At 37.8% G+C, this 15,008-nt stretch overlaps 3 protein-coding genes and 1 non-coding gene across 4 annotated transcripts; 1 reads left to right on the top strand and 3 right to left on the bottom strand.

Annotated features, from left to right (window-relative positions):
• The first annotated feature begins 209 nt into the window (after positions 1 to 209).
• Positions 210 to 2,450, top strand: LOC114729523 (uncharacterized). The gene is made up of 2 exons (XM_028916533.1): positions 210 to 712; positions 1,924 to 2,450. Exons 1-2 carry the CDS (start codon positions 314 to 316, stop codon positions 2,080 to 2,082), a joined length of 558 nt encoding a protein of 185 aa, XP_028772366.1. The 5' UTR covers positions 210 to 313; the 3' UTR covers positions 2,083 to 2,450.
• A 252-nt stretch (positions 2,451 to 2,702) lies between these two features.
• Positions 2,703 to 6,521, bottom strand: LOC114729500 (glucuronokinase 1). Its single transcript, XM_028916500.1, has 6 exons — positions 6,248 to 6,521; positions 5,485 to 5,634; positions 4,070 to 4,258; positions 3,865 to 3,981; positions 3,537 to 3,697; positions 2,703 to 3,182 (listed from the first exon to the last, which is right to left on the bottom strand). The coding sequence occupies exons 1-6, from the start codon at positions 6,452 to 6,454 to the stop codon at positions 2,936 to 2,938; spliced, it is 1,071 nt and encodes a 356-aa protein (XP_028772333.1). The 5' UTR covers positions 6,455 to 6,521; the 3' UTR covers positions 2,703 to 2,935.
• Positions 6,522 to 6,683: 162 nt separating this feature from the next.
• Positions 6,684 to 6,755, bottom strand: TRNAD-GUC (transfer RNA aspartic acid (anticodon GUC)). The gene has a single exon. It is a non-coding gene; the product is annotated as a tRNA-Asp (tRNA).
• A 3,235-nt stretch (positions 6,756 to 9,990) lies between these two features.
• On the bottom strand, positions 9,991 to 12,519 carry LOC114729499 (uncharacterized). Its single transcript, XM_028916499.1, is given in 3 exon segments — positions 9,991 to 11,271; positions 11,274 to 11,451; positions 12,279 to 12,519. Coding segments are annotated over 3 exon segments (1,158 nt in total). The 5' UTR covers positions 12,342 to 12,519; the 3' UTR covers positions 9,991 to 10,354.
• Positions 12,520 to 15,008: the final 2,489 nt, after the last annotated feature.

Genomic DNA, 15,008 nt, shown 5'->3' with positions numbered 1-15,008 from the left:
ATTATCAAAATAATAAGTAACTAGTCTGAATAAAACTTATTATTATTTATTCTTTATTATCAATAAATTTTATCAGGCCGTGACCGTGAGGGCAAAGCTGGCAAAAAAATAAACTTTGCCAAAACAAGAGGAACTCTACGCTGTCCACAAGACGAGACACCGAACTAAAATTCGAAAGCGAGCGACGATAATGAAAGCGCTCCCGCGCTCTCCAGAATCCCAGATTTGAATTTTCTCTTTCTCATTCCGTTCCTCTGCCGCCAAACCTTTTGGGTTTTGAATCCCATTACTTAATTCTCCGCCGACCGCCATCATGGATTTGGCAACACCGTCAGGGGAGGACGACGGCTGGGAGCTCTGCAACGACGATGGCTTCGTCTACAAGCGCAAGAAGCGACGGCTCGACCCTGACGACGCGGCGGCGGCGGCTCAAGTTTCATTCACTCCGGATGGGGATCACTTGGCAACGTTGCAGCAACGGAGAGAGCGCAAGAGGCGGACATTGTTGAAGCTTAAAGATAAGTACCAGAGAGAGATCGAACAGTGGGATCTTTTGTCGAGCACCTTGCGTGCAATGGAGGAGCGAGCCAGTCGAGTACGGCAAGAACAAGAAGAGGCGCGGGAGCAAAATGCGCCTCTTGCTTCCCCTTCACCAACGACGGAGGGGAAGGTTTCTGTTGGTGGATCGCTGGTCGATGAGCTTCTTTTGCAGGTAATTAGATTCTCTTTACTGCTTCTGTATAATTTAGTCTTATTGGGTTGTTGAAAAGTGTCCGACGGAAGGTAAATCGGAATGTCGGAAGGTAAATTGGAAATTAGGGTACCAGGAGTTGTGTAAAGACGAAATACATCGACTAGCGGCGCCTGAGTAGAGCACTGATGTTTTCTTTTACTGAAAACCTAAATGCCTAATTCAAAACCCAGAAATCGGTGTTCATTTTGTTTCTCGGCAACCCAGTGCTACATTCAAGCTCTGCATATTGTCCCTTGTTAGTTGTAATATCCTCCCCTGGTTTCTTTTACCCTTTTCTGAGGAGAACAGCTCGAATATTTTCGAAATCGAAATTCATCTCCATTTCTTTGTATCCTCATAAGACCGTTCTTCTCATTTAGCCAACGATTGACTAATTTCCCTGACCTTTGAGGAACCCTGATGCTCATTATACATGCCATCATGCCATCTAAACTCTCTCTCGAACCCTCTCGCTGAGTTGCTTATTTTAGCTGCAGTGCAGTAAGAGCAGCTACCAACTTGCGCGAGGCTTGCACCTATAAATTTTAGACTATCCCAGATTCTCATTATAGGCGATTATCTTTGGTACATCTCATAATTGATTCGATTAGTTTCATAGTTTTCTCTTCTCGTTTGATGAAATACAATGCCACAGCTTATGAAGTTGCTGGATTATATGGCCTTGAAGTGTTAATTAATCAATTCTTTTATGTGATACAAGGCTTCTTCATTTGCCTTCCCCATACAGGCCTAGAGAATAAGCGTTTCTAGCTGATGAAATTTTTTTAATTCTTTGAAACATATGCTGAAACTGAAGGTGTAATTGTTCTAAAGATCTATTCCCTCAGTGCCGCAGTTTTTACTGGGTCAATTATCTTAACCCCGCTTGATCTACTGTCAAGTTCCTAGAATAGAGGATCAGGCTTTTTCATGTTTTTAAATCTATCGTAGGAATGAGCTATTTCTCAAGATGGCTATATAACTTTTATTCGTCTTAATCTAAGAAACTGAGAAGTTCCCGCTCAAGGCGCTAGATTATTAGGTACCACGTGGTGTGACCCGTATTTGATTGGGCTTTTAGCCGTACAACCTGGAATCAATCTCAACCTCTGCATATTGATGGCCTTCTAAATTGCATAAAGCTTATAGAACGCTTCTCGTTCCTTAATCCTCAACTTTGAACGGTACAGGTTGAAGCCCAGGAAGCAATTATTCACGATGTTTCAAATTTATGTGACGTAGCAGAAGCAATGTGCCATAAACAAGAGCAACAGCTGAATCAATCATTGTTTGATCTTCCGATCTGGGCCTCACCAAACGAGCTTATGCGATTTCTATGTGATGATTAGATGGGATTTCGTCTGTGCATTATTCTTTTGGTAATGAATGGAAAATCGAGATGATGGTCTTCCTCTGTGAGGATTGCCCTTGCTTTCGTTAATTTGAATGCTCCGAGATGAATATTCTGTAAGCTCACCTTTATGGCAAATTGGTAATTGGTAAATATTGTAATTTGGATTTATTTAAGAGCACTAATGGCTGAAGCACTGACTATCTGATGAATTAAAATGGGAGGACAACCACTTTGAGGGTAGGAAGACAACCTCTCCAGCGTTTTCAATGAAGCACGAGTATGTATGGATTCTGTAGTATTGTGATTGTACATTTAATAGGTAGTTTATTAATCTTTGGAATTAAATTTCTTTTTGCCCAGCGGAATCTATAACTCGATTGTAACAGTGTTGTATTTTGCCCTCTTACGAGGTTCTGTATGAGCGTGTCATTTGGCAATGCATTGTTGCTGCAACTTTTTAATGTCATGGATTCATGTCAGGAAACCTTTCTACCCGGCAAATGGGGGTATCGTGCAATTTATAGTCTTTTGAGCGTCACATGACCCTAGTATTGATTTTTGTTAAATTATTCTTTTTCGGGATTAAAGAAATTGGAAAATTAAAAAAATGCTGCATGCTAGTAAAGGGTATGCCTTAGAAGTAAATAGATATTTACCACATTTAGTTTTTTCCCTGAGACCGATAGCATGCTAGTAATGAAATGACTCTTCATTGTTTGCAAATTGTAACACCCGTTTTCTTCGACTTGGCTAATTCAATAATCAAACAATCAATAAAACAACTGCGAAATCTGACAACCCTTATCATTTTCATCCAAATTCTGATTTAATGCCACATAACCAAACAATCAATTTTTGTTGCGAGCTGCATAATCTTCAAGTTCATTAAGACGAGAAGGGACAAGCTGTACAGGTTGTAATATAAATCCAGCCTTTCCACATTCTTCCTCCAGCTGTGCTTGAGAAACACCATCGGGACAAAACGCAACCACAGCTCCCCCACTACCTGTAAATTTGGAAGCAGCTCCAACCTTTCTTGCAACCTCCACCATTTTTATATTCATATCACCAAGGGCATCATCTCCAAACATTGATCTGCGCAATATCCAGCAATACAGTTCAATACTATGCCTTTTTTTTTTTGTTGAAATACAATAGGAGTCAAAAGCCTAGGGGAGATCCAGAAAGAAACCAAACAGGATCTAACAGATCAAGTGAGATAATACTATGCCTTTCATTTGTTAGCGTATACACCATTCGTAAGTTTAAAAGTTCTAATACAAGATTCACGCCGTTTGATTTATACGTCACGAACTCTATATTCCAGGATAGAAGTCATTGATTAATGAGAAGCGACGTCAGGTAGATATGCCAAATGCATATAATGAAGAGACAGAAAACGATGACAACAGTAACGTTTAAATGGAACGGCATCAAAACAACCATTACCTTCGAAGGTCAAAATTTTGATTCATGAGGGCCGCAAGTTTAGAATAGTCTTTATTTTCTAATGCTGTTTTTCCTTCTCTTGCTATGTTTGCGACTTTCCGCATTGAAGATATGATGAACTCATCGCCTTCAAGCCATCTCTGCCGTACTTTACTGTGAACCTACAGGTTATAGTAGGCTAAAACTTTGGTAAATATGGAAGATCGCTTCTGATAGGGAGTCAACATAAATCAGGCCCTAAATCAGATAAGATGAAACAACATTGCTCTACAACGATGAGCAGAATACATATAATACTAAAAGGATGAAGCAATTCTGAGCTGCTAACCTTCCCTGAATCACTAGGGTTCTCAGCATAGATGAGATACAAAGGCGGGAGAAGACTTATATCCATTGGTATATAAATTCCATGCCCCAGATTATCCATGTTTTCCTTGCTGAAGTCCTACAAAAACAGACAAAGTCACACAATTTTATAGGGTACATGACATTCACATGAAATGAATGCTTTGCATCAAAATTACACAACACACCATGTAAACTAGGCCCTCATAAACTTGTGCAACCCGGTCCTGGAGACCAGCAACTATTCCAAGCTCATTCTCTGCAGCGAGGATAAGGCTAGGTCTCATCTCCACCTTGATTAGATGCCTGACTTTGTAGAAATCAAGTAAGCAGTTTAGAGCAGCACATACAATTGCACTAGAGCCTGAAAGTCCCGCCTGAAATGTCAATTCTAGGACTTAAGTTATACTCATCAACAGGAAAATAATAAGGCAATAAAAAAGACTTCTGTAATAACAAGACCAACAGTAATAAAAGCTTGGAAGGACAAAGATGTCATCAGGGGGCAGGGGCCAAGAAATTTGCAGTAATCATGAAATCGGAACAATAAATTTGAATTTTCTCCTCTCAAGTATCAGACACTAAACTTTTTATCCCTGAAGCCTCACTCGAGTTTCAGTTTAGTCCCAAAAGTTCATTTCAGTTCAATATTCTCCAAAGTTTCAAAGTAGGTTCACATAACGTTATCCCTAAGACTATTAATTCCACCAGTGAGTGTTTGATGTGGTTCATGCGTTCCATATAATATGTACCACACGAACAGATTGGTTGCATTGTAACCCCTTTAGCGGTTTAGTGTTTTCATCTTAGTCCCTACAGTCATTTCGTCTGTTTTAGCCCCTACATTTGTTTGAGCTGTTCCAATGTATTCAAATTATTGTTCTGACATTATTACCTCAAAATTTAAGCGTAGGCTCAGCATTCTATATTTTGTACTCCATTTTACATTTAGATCGTGCATTAACACAAAACAAAGACCAAAACACAGAGAGCTGATACGCCATCCAAATGAAACACGAGACCAAAACACAGAGCTGATACGCCATCCAAATGAAACACGAGACCAAAACACAGAGAGCTGACAAACCCTTTAAATAAAACACAACATCAAACTTGGTTGTTTTATGTCAATAGCATGCTTATATGTGCAGAATGAGCAGTCTCATCGGAACAACTGCAATAACTATAGGGACTACAATAGAAACAAATCTACTTGTATGGTACACAAAAAATGCATAGACCACAGCGAACCACATCAGACACTTCTCTTGGAGGCAACACCATCAAATCTTTAGCTTTGTTCTTTTTAACTTAGAAGGCTATATCAAAGCAAGACAAAATAGACTTTCTGACCCTCGGGGCCTAAAGCAGAACTTGCCGAAACTTAAGGGACAAAAGGTGGGCTTTTTTACTGTAAGTTTTTACATTTCTGAGACATCATTTATCAGTTTAATTATTTTCCATTTTATATCATTCAACTGAGAATTTGGGGAGGATAGATAAAAATAAGCAATCATAAAATAAGGAGAGAACGTTGTAAAAGTAAATAAAGTACTTAATTATGTAGTACGCAACTTTTAGTACCATCGGTTAAAAGTTTTACCTGGCGAGGGATATTAGTGTCATATGACAAAGTAAAATTTCCTCCATGAAGATCTATGTTGTTGTTTTTACAGTACTTGTAGAAAACTTTACAAATTGCCATAAGCAATCGTACACCTCCATAAAAGCCTTCACTGTCTAACCTGTTCACCTGAACAAAAAGAAGGAAGCATAGCGTATTGGAATGCCCATCAGTTCATGATATTTTCCATTAGAATAAATCATTTATACAAGTCTCAAAAGTTAGAAATAGTAACAGCAAATCAAACCATAAACTTGCATGGTTTTCGTCGATCATGAGAGGAGCTTATCAATGCATTTAAATATGTAAAGAATGACCTTAATAATACACTACATTATATAGGAACGGCCCCTTTGTCAATTGTCTCCATTTTGAAACCGGAGGAAATACGGGGAACGATATCGATGTGACTTTTTAATTCCCCTATTCTGAAATAAAATTGTAGATTCTACTGGAATCTGACCACGCTCATTCACTGCTTTAGATTCTTTTCCCCCCATCCAACGATGAAGTATCTTGGTAACTGATCAGCCCAACAAAAGATATAATTTATCAATAACTCTAATATTAAATTCATGAATGAGATCTCAATTACCAAAACTGCGCCTTCTGTTGTAAAAAGAAGAATATGTTCAGGTAGAAATCAAGACACAGATCAACAGTTACGTCGTTAATTCAATGACTGAATTGCATGGCGGAAAAATCGGTGGCGGCACAGGAAAATGAAAATAAATGCAAGTACCAAGTGATCAATAGATCTGAAGTGGACGAGATCATGAGTGGGATGAGGAAGGATGACGAGTTCATCGGAAGGCCGCAACTTGACGGAGGCCCAGAAATTGGCGATGCTGAAGGAGATGGTGTTACCATAGTAAACATCACTAGGATTTCCCAGCAGACCCACCCTTGCATACGCCTTGTGTTCGATCGCATCTGCTTCTCGCCCCATTCTCGCCAACCATATAACGTGGCGATTGCGATAGGATTTGGTTAATTGGTTTAGAAGTATCTACGGCACAATGTTAAATTAGGAAAAATACTTTAAATCAGAGTAACATCCCGTGGATATGATTATCTGGCCACGTCTCTGTTCAAAAGACGTGTTATTTGGCCACGTGGCGTTCGGCCTTCCAAAATGGGAAGGTGACCGCAAAATTTATTGGAAAAAACGGGTCCAGCGCCGTTGCCGGGGATCGAACCCGGGTCGCCCGCGTGACAGGCGGGAATACTCACCACTATACTACAACGACTTGTTGAGAGGTACTTCAATCAATATCTTCAATAACTTTTGCAAACCTTGTTGGTGTTCTCGGATTCAGCTCATACTGTACGGAATGGCTTTTGGGGGATTTACTTATTTGGAAACTGGCGTCAGAAAGTCAGTGGGACTGTGCGAGCGCGATGAGTGGCGGTTGAGCTTTGTGGGCTCAATCTGCTGGTATGAAGCCCAATTATGTTCTTATGACATCAAAAATCCAAAATCTCTTAACAAGCTAAGGCTACACGCATTAACCCTACCAGGCCTATGGGAGCAGACGGTCATTATTCAAAAGGAAATCTCTAGTCGTTTGTTGCATTTTTACAACATGTTGTTTTAAAACATTTTTCAAAAAACCAAAAACATGATGGAAGTGTTTTTGGAAGTTTAGAGAGGACAATTAAGATTAGATGGAAAGCCCAGCAACTTAGTTGTTACCGTCACTTACAAAATCTTCCACTATTATTTATGCCAATCTGAGGGTATTTAAGTGAAAACAAAATCGTGATTTTAAAAATAATAAGTATATGTAATGAGTGCTATTTTGATTTACATAAAAGTAGTTTTTTGGTCCTAAATATAAGATTTATTTTGTAGTATAATTTACACTATAAAATGGTTTTATATTTAAGACCGAAGGGATACTTTTTAAAAGTGCTAGGCAAACACCTCATTTAAGTTAATTGTTCCCGTGATCATTATAGGCCTGTTTGTTTTTGTTTTTTGTTTTCTTGTTCTCAAAACAATTTTATAAAAGTGTTTCTTAAAACTATTTTTGAAAACAAAAAAATAAAAAAATTGTTTGGATAATAATTTTAAAAAAACCATGTTTGAAAGAAAAAAAACCATAAAAAACCACATTTGGTAAGTGAGAGTTGTCGCTAGTAATGATAAGTAGTAGATAATAAATGAGAAGAGAAGAATATTTCTCAAAATTTTTCAAAACAAAAAATAAAAAACACAAAAACAAAAACAAGAAAACATGTAAAACTTGTTTTGATTTTTAAGTTTTTAAAAACATGTTATTGTTTTTTGTTTTTTAAAACAATCAACTAAAAACAAATTACTAAACAAATTTTTTTGTTTTTCTGTTTTTAAAAATAAAAAAAATGCTTTCAAAACAACAAACCAAAGAAGCCTGTGTCTCTCTAAAGTCCAAGTTTATTTGACCGTCATCTTCAGTTTTAAACTGAAATGTTTTCACAACTCTTTGAATGGATATTTCTTATTTATTTTCCGAAGATTTCTTTTTGAAGACCTCTCTTTGATTTGTCATTATTTTAAAACTTAAATATCATTCTCACACTTAATAGTTCTAGTTGTTTCAACTAATCTAGCCCTGACTTTCACCACTAGAATTTTTTCCCGGCATGTGTTTTGCATAAATAATCAATCACACTATTCTCCATAATTCTCAGCCTGTTTCAATCAACTGATTTTGACTTTTCCTCAAGAGCATGTTAAATTAAAAAAATTTATTTAATACAATATATGCTATTCTTTTTTCACTATTTAATTATGATAAAATAAATGTATGAATTAATAAAAAAAATCATATAGTTTTTTAAATAAAAAAATACGTACTGATTAATGTTGTTAGGCAGAGTAGGAAGTACCAGTCTCTTTTTAAGCCTGTTCAATCAAGAGTTCTGAAGGGGAATTATATTGGAAGAGGTACCCAACTAGGCCAATATGACAACATCAAAACCAAACAAAACGTACTAAAAATAAAAGAAAATAATTTACTTTAATGAATGAAAAGAAAAGAGCCTGGAATAATTGTTGAAAACTTGAAATGATAAGTGGATGATTCATTGAATTTGAAGGCCACTGACTCAATGGAGCTCAATGTCCTCCCCCGGCCCGACAAGGTCACGCTCCTACTTCCCTTCCCTCACGTCCATTGGGAGCAGACTTGCAAGATGCTGTGATTCATATATACATATATATATATATATATATATATATATATGCACTGCATCGCATTCCCACGCACTCACACGTCTCTCCTCGATGATGAGCTAGGCCGTGTTTGGATGGAGGACAGTAAGGGACGAATACTAGGAAGAAAAACTTATAAAAAAAAAATTTACTCGCCATGCATTAAATTCTGCAGGACATGTGGCGTACCTATAGATTCCTTCTTTTTCTTTCGAAGATGAATATGGAACAATCCAGTGAGTTGAACCACCACATATACGTGTGCCTTTCTCCAGCTAAAAGTGAGTTTTGGTGATCCGAGTATTAGCTATTAATACCTCACTGATTCCTCAAGCTTCCTCAGGGAATCAAGTTAGGAAGAACACCAAAAGATTTTGTAGTGACCCCAAAGAAATTACTTGTGGGGAAAAGCCATCCACGTGTCATGGTTCAAGTGCTAAACTTGCTTTATGCTGTTTCTAAAATACTCTTCTGGTTTTAAATATAAGACTCTTATACTAATGTGTATAAGAATTTTATATTTAGGATCGAAGGAGTATCAGATTTTTTATCGCTGTTAGTCGTTGTTTAGAAAGAATAAGAACTTTGAACCCTTTATAGCTTAATCCTTGTACGTAAACAGCGGTTTTTGTTTGGCTCTCGCCTTAATAGTTGCCCAAAGTGCGTCGAGAGAGAGACGTGTAGGACTCCAAATTAAAAATGGACACAAACATGAATTAAAGCATAAGAGCGTTCCGTCTTTGACAGGATAAACAGGGGGACAAAAAATGAAAACGCCCCACAATAAGCATATTGTTGTAAATCACCAATTGCTGAAACCGAGTGGGGAAAATGACTGGTTGTAATATTAACACAATAAGTACGATAACATTTAATAGTCAAGCGGACAATGAAAGTGGAGAGTTGAAGGATGACTTGGTGGGGATTTAAAGAGGCACAGTCTTTTATTGTGGGTGTGGTGGGGGGGACCATGAATATTAATTAATTTTTAACGCAAGGAATTGCTCAAACCACATTCAGTGCCATGAAATGGACACAACTTTCGTGATTCAATACTCCGAATCAGACCATCAACCCAAATGAAACCCCACTTGGATACCACTGGCTCCATTTATTGCTGCCACACCCCACACGACACAAGTCCACGAGTTTACTCCGACTACAACGTTGAATATTCCGAAACTCAAACTTCACGAAGGAAATATTTGTTTTTAATAAAATTCTGAACTTTGCATCATTTGCAGCTTAAAAGTATAAGATGTTTAAAGTTAAGTGATGAGAAGACATGAACATGCTGATCAAAATGAAGTGCATAAGCAGGTCAGCAGACGAGTCACTGAACAACAAATATACATGTATTACAGGCCAAGAAATACAAATTCCCATGAGAAAAACATTGGGGGAATCTCATGCTACTATTAAAAAGGTCCTCTCAACTAAAAAGCTCAGCTCACATCCCACAGTATTGTTACAAAACCCCCCAGTCAATGAATATAGAGCTTTCTGTTAAAAAACTGAAATTTCCTCCCAATCTATCTCTAAAGAATGAACCTGAATTCAAAGCAGTGAACATTATCATCCACTAGAGCTGCATTTGGCCGTATACATATCAATCACCAATCCTAAAGGAAACATCACAATGTTTCAAACTCAGCCACTTTCCCTTCTGCAATTACCAGGCAACAAATACTCGTATTTTGATGCATTATTTAACAAATATGCCGGAAGATGTACTGCTGAGAAAGAACGAGGAATCGGCCCCATCTTCCCAATAATCTCCTTGAACGTGTACTCCTCAGGGAGCATGTCAAATAGGTCAGCCCCTTTGCATATCACATCCTGAATCCTATCCGGGTTCAGGTAATGAGGGAACCTCACGCGGTCATAATGACTGTAAGCTTTCATCTTGAATATGAATTCACTGATATGGCGGAAACAAAAGCTACAATGCCAACCAGCATCTGACAATAAGACTTCAGACTGCCTAAAGTGTGCATACCTAGTCTTGCCCTTCTGGTACCGATGGACTGATCCTCTCCAGCTTTTGTTGTCTAGATAGAACTCAAAAGAGTACAAGTAATTCCTCAATTGGAGATGAAGAATTGGTGGGATATCATCGCACCACCTCAAGAGATCGATCGTGTGGGCGCTAGGAATCTCATCAACATCAGACATGATCAAGAGATCATCATCTTCTATACCTGATATTCTCAGAAGTTGGTCCAGGGCTACCCTTTGATATGCTTCTTCAACAAAAGGATTTTCTCCCTTCTTAGATCTTCCACCAATCACCCCATATGTCAGTCGGGACTCTGCAAAACCGAATTTCTCCCTGTTGCTAGCAAAAATCAACGGTTTGGGCAATCCTGTAAATGTTGAGTTTGATTCAAGAAGTACAAACTGAGTCACATGTGGACTCATTTCTTGCCAACGGATAGTAAGGATGTCGAGTTCATTACTGAACAAAACGGCATCAAAGACTCGTCTTGGTGACTCACGAATTCCCCAGCCATGAAGTCTGCAAAGCGTCTCCATAGACACATTTTCATGATAGTAATGAGGAATTCATGGAAGGGCTTTGGAGGAGATTCCCAAAGTGGTCTCAGAAAGTATGTAATTTTCTGCCCATGCAAATAGAGAACGAAGATGCCGGCTGGAATGAACACAAATAAGAGCAGCAAGGCATTGAGGTGTAACCCTCTCAAAATACACCGAAGTCTTGACATGCTCAAAACTGCACGTGTACCCTGTTGCGTAGCAAATACAAACTTTCTCAGCTATACCGAATCTCAGTAATAAAAAATTTCACTTCACATGCTTAACTAAGTATAATGCATTATGCAACAACTATCAGATGAAAGTATCCAAATTACAAAAGCCACAACGTGGAATGATTCCACAACCTTCGTTTAATTATGTTTTTGAGGAAGACAGACAAGGAAATTCTAAATGGTATACACAGGGCAGAAACACAATTCACAACTACCATAACTGCGCAAAACATGCAACTACTTGTTTCCTCGAAACATTCAGACCTCTAATCCATGAAGTAAATGCCTGTGCCTGTGCCACACCTTCTCTTCAAATCCCTAAGATTCAAGACTTCCCCGAAAAAATATGCATTTAAAAAAGTACGCGCAGGATTTTGATAAGGAGGGTAGGGGAGCCTGTCAATAAGAGCGTCAATCCATCAACTAGAAACTCAAAAGCGCAAAACAGAACGGATTGATCAATGCTTTCCATGCCGTAGATACATATTGGGAAAAGGAAAAAAGAGAGGAGAGAAAGATTATTTCCTCACAAAATCGAATGAAAGATCACTGAGAAGGAAATGAAAAACCGATATGAAGTTGGATAGTGAAACGCCCTGAACATTATGACAGAACATAGTAAAAATTTGGGAAAGATTAAACCCAACAAACTTCAAGTTCCGATTTCGCATTGACGAAGGAAACTAAAGACTACGGCCATTGACAAAATACCAAAAAGAAACCCAAAATTTCAAGGGAGTTGAGAGAAAATAAACAGAAAGGAGATAGAGAAAAACTAACTGATAAAGGAAGTTTGTACGAACCTGACCACAAACATCCTCGCAGATGTCATCAGTCTTCTTCGAATTAGAATACCCGTCAGACATGGTGAAGTTCCCTCAGAAAATGAAAACAACGAAAACTTCCTCCCAGATGAATCCCTGCAAACTATAGGGCAAAAAGAAGCCCAGCAAAACCCCTTGAAGCCAAGAGACAAAAATTGCAGTGAAAATCTGGGAAAATAGAGGGTCGAACCCTACAAAGCTACGAGCTTTAAGGCCGAAATATGTATGTCCACTACTCTCTCTATGTTATTACAATCATATCTGTCCGGATTCTCCAACTTTGTAACGTCAATTATAGCCGTTTGGGGGGTTTTTCGCTCCTCCACCGGATGCCTCCTCCGAAAATTGGAGAACGTGGGGTATTTAAGTACAGAGCAGTACCTGTGGGTTGTATCGATGGTTAAACAGTCTCAGGAAAAAAATGTAAAGTGAAGGGAAAATAAAATATAAAATAAAGCACTCATATAAGTTTCTCCCCAAAAAGAGGGGGGAAAATAAGATAAATATTAGGCGGGCGGTCTGTAGTGTCGAAATTCCATTGATCAGTAGGGATAATGTAAATTCTACGGTTGCGATTGCAGGATATGTATGATGATCACGGGATGTACAGATTAAGGGCTATAGTTTCTGAGGCGCCAGGTGCTCTCGTCTTGAATAGGGGCGTCATTAGGAGGGATGACACAACGTTAAACTCCCAGGTTTAAAATTCTTAAATTAAAAGTTGGCCCAAGAAAATGTTAAATTGAAAAATTGTGCTTTTTTCCCCTTTTATTGACAAACATAGCCTTGCTTGTTTTGAGCCTTGTGCTTTTTTGTTTGGAATTTGGATTCGGATTAGCAGGAGCGGCCGAAGAAAAATATGTGATTGGCATTTCACCTAGATTTTCTCGAACCTTTTTCCTTTTAAATTTAGTGTATACAATTCTAATCTTTTTGTTGGTGATGAAACGACCGTGGCAATTTACGGGATAAGATTCGTCGTGCCGTTGGATCTATCCGATTAGTACTATCAATTCTTAAAACCACGAAGCTGGGCTCCAGATGATTTTTCTCGATATCACTTTTTTTGTTTGGTAAAAAGTATGACTGTTTTATATACAGTACCGGTGACCAATTTAGATTCTTGCAACATTATACGAACAAAAACATGGAGCACTTATCTTACATAGTTTTTTTTTCATTCATATGATATTAAGGTTTTTTTTCATTTGACTTTCCTTATTTTCAAATATTTTTAAAAAAGGATATTTCCGTTATTCCACGGACTGACAATATAAATTATTATGTAATATTATTTAAAATGCATTATGGTCTGGTCTTAAATAACACATTTTCAGCATATTTTACATAACTAAAAAAATATTAAACTGTATTAATTTTTTTAAAATAACTCCGCCTATGTTGTATAGCCGGTCCCAAGCCCGGATAAAGGAGGAGGGTTGTGTTAGGCCCTCGACAGCCAACGTAAAAACCCGTCGAATCTCATGAACATGGATCAACGTCGTGTGATTCATGTAGCCGACCCCACCTAGTGGGATAAGGCTTGTTGTTTGTTTATTAATTTTTTTAAAATAATAAAATATAACAACGTTTTTGTCATAAAAAATATAATAATATTTCAACTTTACATATAATTAGTATAGATATTTTTTTACCCATCATCCGTGGGTTCAGCTAGTGAGAGGGTGAGACATATGACCAAGTTGGCATATGTTTGATCCCTGGGGAGTACCACTTTGTTGTGGTTCCAGTCAGCTTGGGGAGGCATCCTAGCTCTTGAATGCCTAGGTAAATGCCTAAGGATAATTGACGGCTCGTCCTGCCCAATATTGGTATGACCTAGGAGGAGGGGAGATTTCGCCCTGTCCTTGGATCGTGAGTGAGTCCAACCCCTTTCCAAAAATTTTTGTATAAAAAAAGTATACATATTTTTTTAAAAAAATAATCCAAACTACAATAAACAAATGATAAAATAGTATTTCACACTAAAAATTTAATAAAATAACTTATAAAAAAATCAAGAAAAACTTTCACCAAAGGAGTATAATTAAATTTTGGTTTCTTTATGATGTTGTAGTGCGCCCCGAGACTAGCATAGTGCTCTATACACACACACACACAAAAGCAGGTGATACTTTTGAGTTTTTCCCCTTGTAAGGTGTAAATGGAATAAAATGAGGAAACAGATCGAGGAAAGAGAATCCATATTATCGCGAAAAAGGCAACGCGTGGAATAATGGATATATAATTTCGGGCAGAAAAGTCTCTTGTCTATTTATCTTTAAGAAATGAAAAAGAAAGGAGAGGAATATTTTACCTGTCAAATTTATGTGTCTGTGGCTGTGCATATAAAAATATCCATTCAACAGTGTCTCGTCTTGATTCCATTCGGGCAACCCCGGGGGGCTTGATTCCACTGCGGCAGAGATATACTTTTAAATGGTTTGAAAAATAGATTATTTTCAGTACAATCCAGAAAAATATCACAATAACTAAAAAAAATGGTCGGATCAAATTTAAACACCACTTGAAAAATATAACAATCGATCGGTTTTGGTCCATCCGTGATGGATTTCGCCTGCAGTCACGATCCGAGTCCCAATCGCGTCTTCCCACTGACTCTCCGTTGATTATTGCCATCAACACGGAAAAATTATTACTCTCAGTTTTTAATATAAAGATTAAATAATTAGTTTATCAAAATTGTCT

The sequence above is a fragment of the Neltuma alba genome, unplaced genomic scaffold, assembly GCF_004799145.2.
Source record: "Neltuma alba isolate B1F8T4 unplaced genomic scaffold, ASM479914v2 tig00012640_pilon, whole genome shotgun sequence".
NCBI lineage: Eukaryota > Viridiplantae > Streptophyta > Magnoliopsida > Fabales > Fabaceae > Neltuma > Neltuma alba.
This window is presented reverse-complemented; position numbering and strand designations above follow the sequence as displayed.

What these genes read in the sequence shown, in the direction of transcription:
- LOC114729523 (XM_028916533.1), top strand. Translation starts at nt 314, where the DNA reads ATGGATTTGGCAACACCGTCAGGGGAGGACGACGGCTGGGAGCTCTGC. An exon ending in TCGATGAGCTTCTTTTGCAG is followed by an intron (nt 713 to 1,923) that starts GTAATTAGATTC and finishes TGAACGGTACAG; the next exon opens with GTTGAAGCCCAGGAAGCAAT.
- LOC114729500 (XM_028916500.1), bottom strand. Translation starts at nt 6,454, where the DNA reads ATGGGGCGAGAAGCAGATGCGATCGAACACAAGGCGTATGCAAGGGTG. An exon ending in ACACTAATATCCCTCGCCAG is followed by an intron (nt 4,259 to 5,484) that starts GTAAAACTTTTA and finishes TTGACATTTCAG; the next exon opens with GCGGGACTTTCAGGCTCTAG. An exon ending in ATGAGGGCCTAGTTTACATG is followed by an intron (nt 3,982 to 4,069) that starts GTGTGTTGTGTA and finishes CTGTTTTTGTAG; the next exon opens with GACTTCAGCAAGGAAAACAT.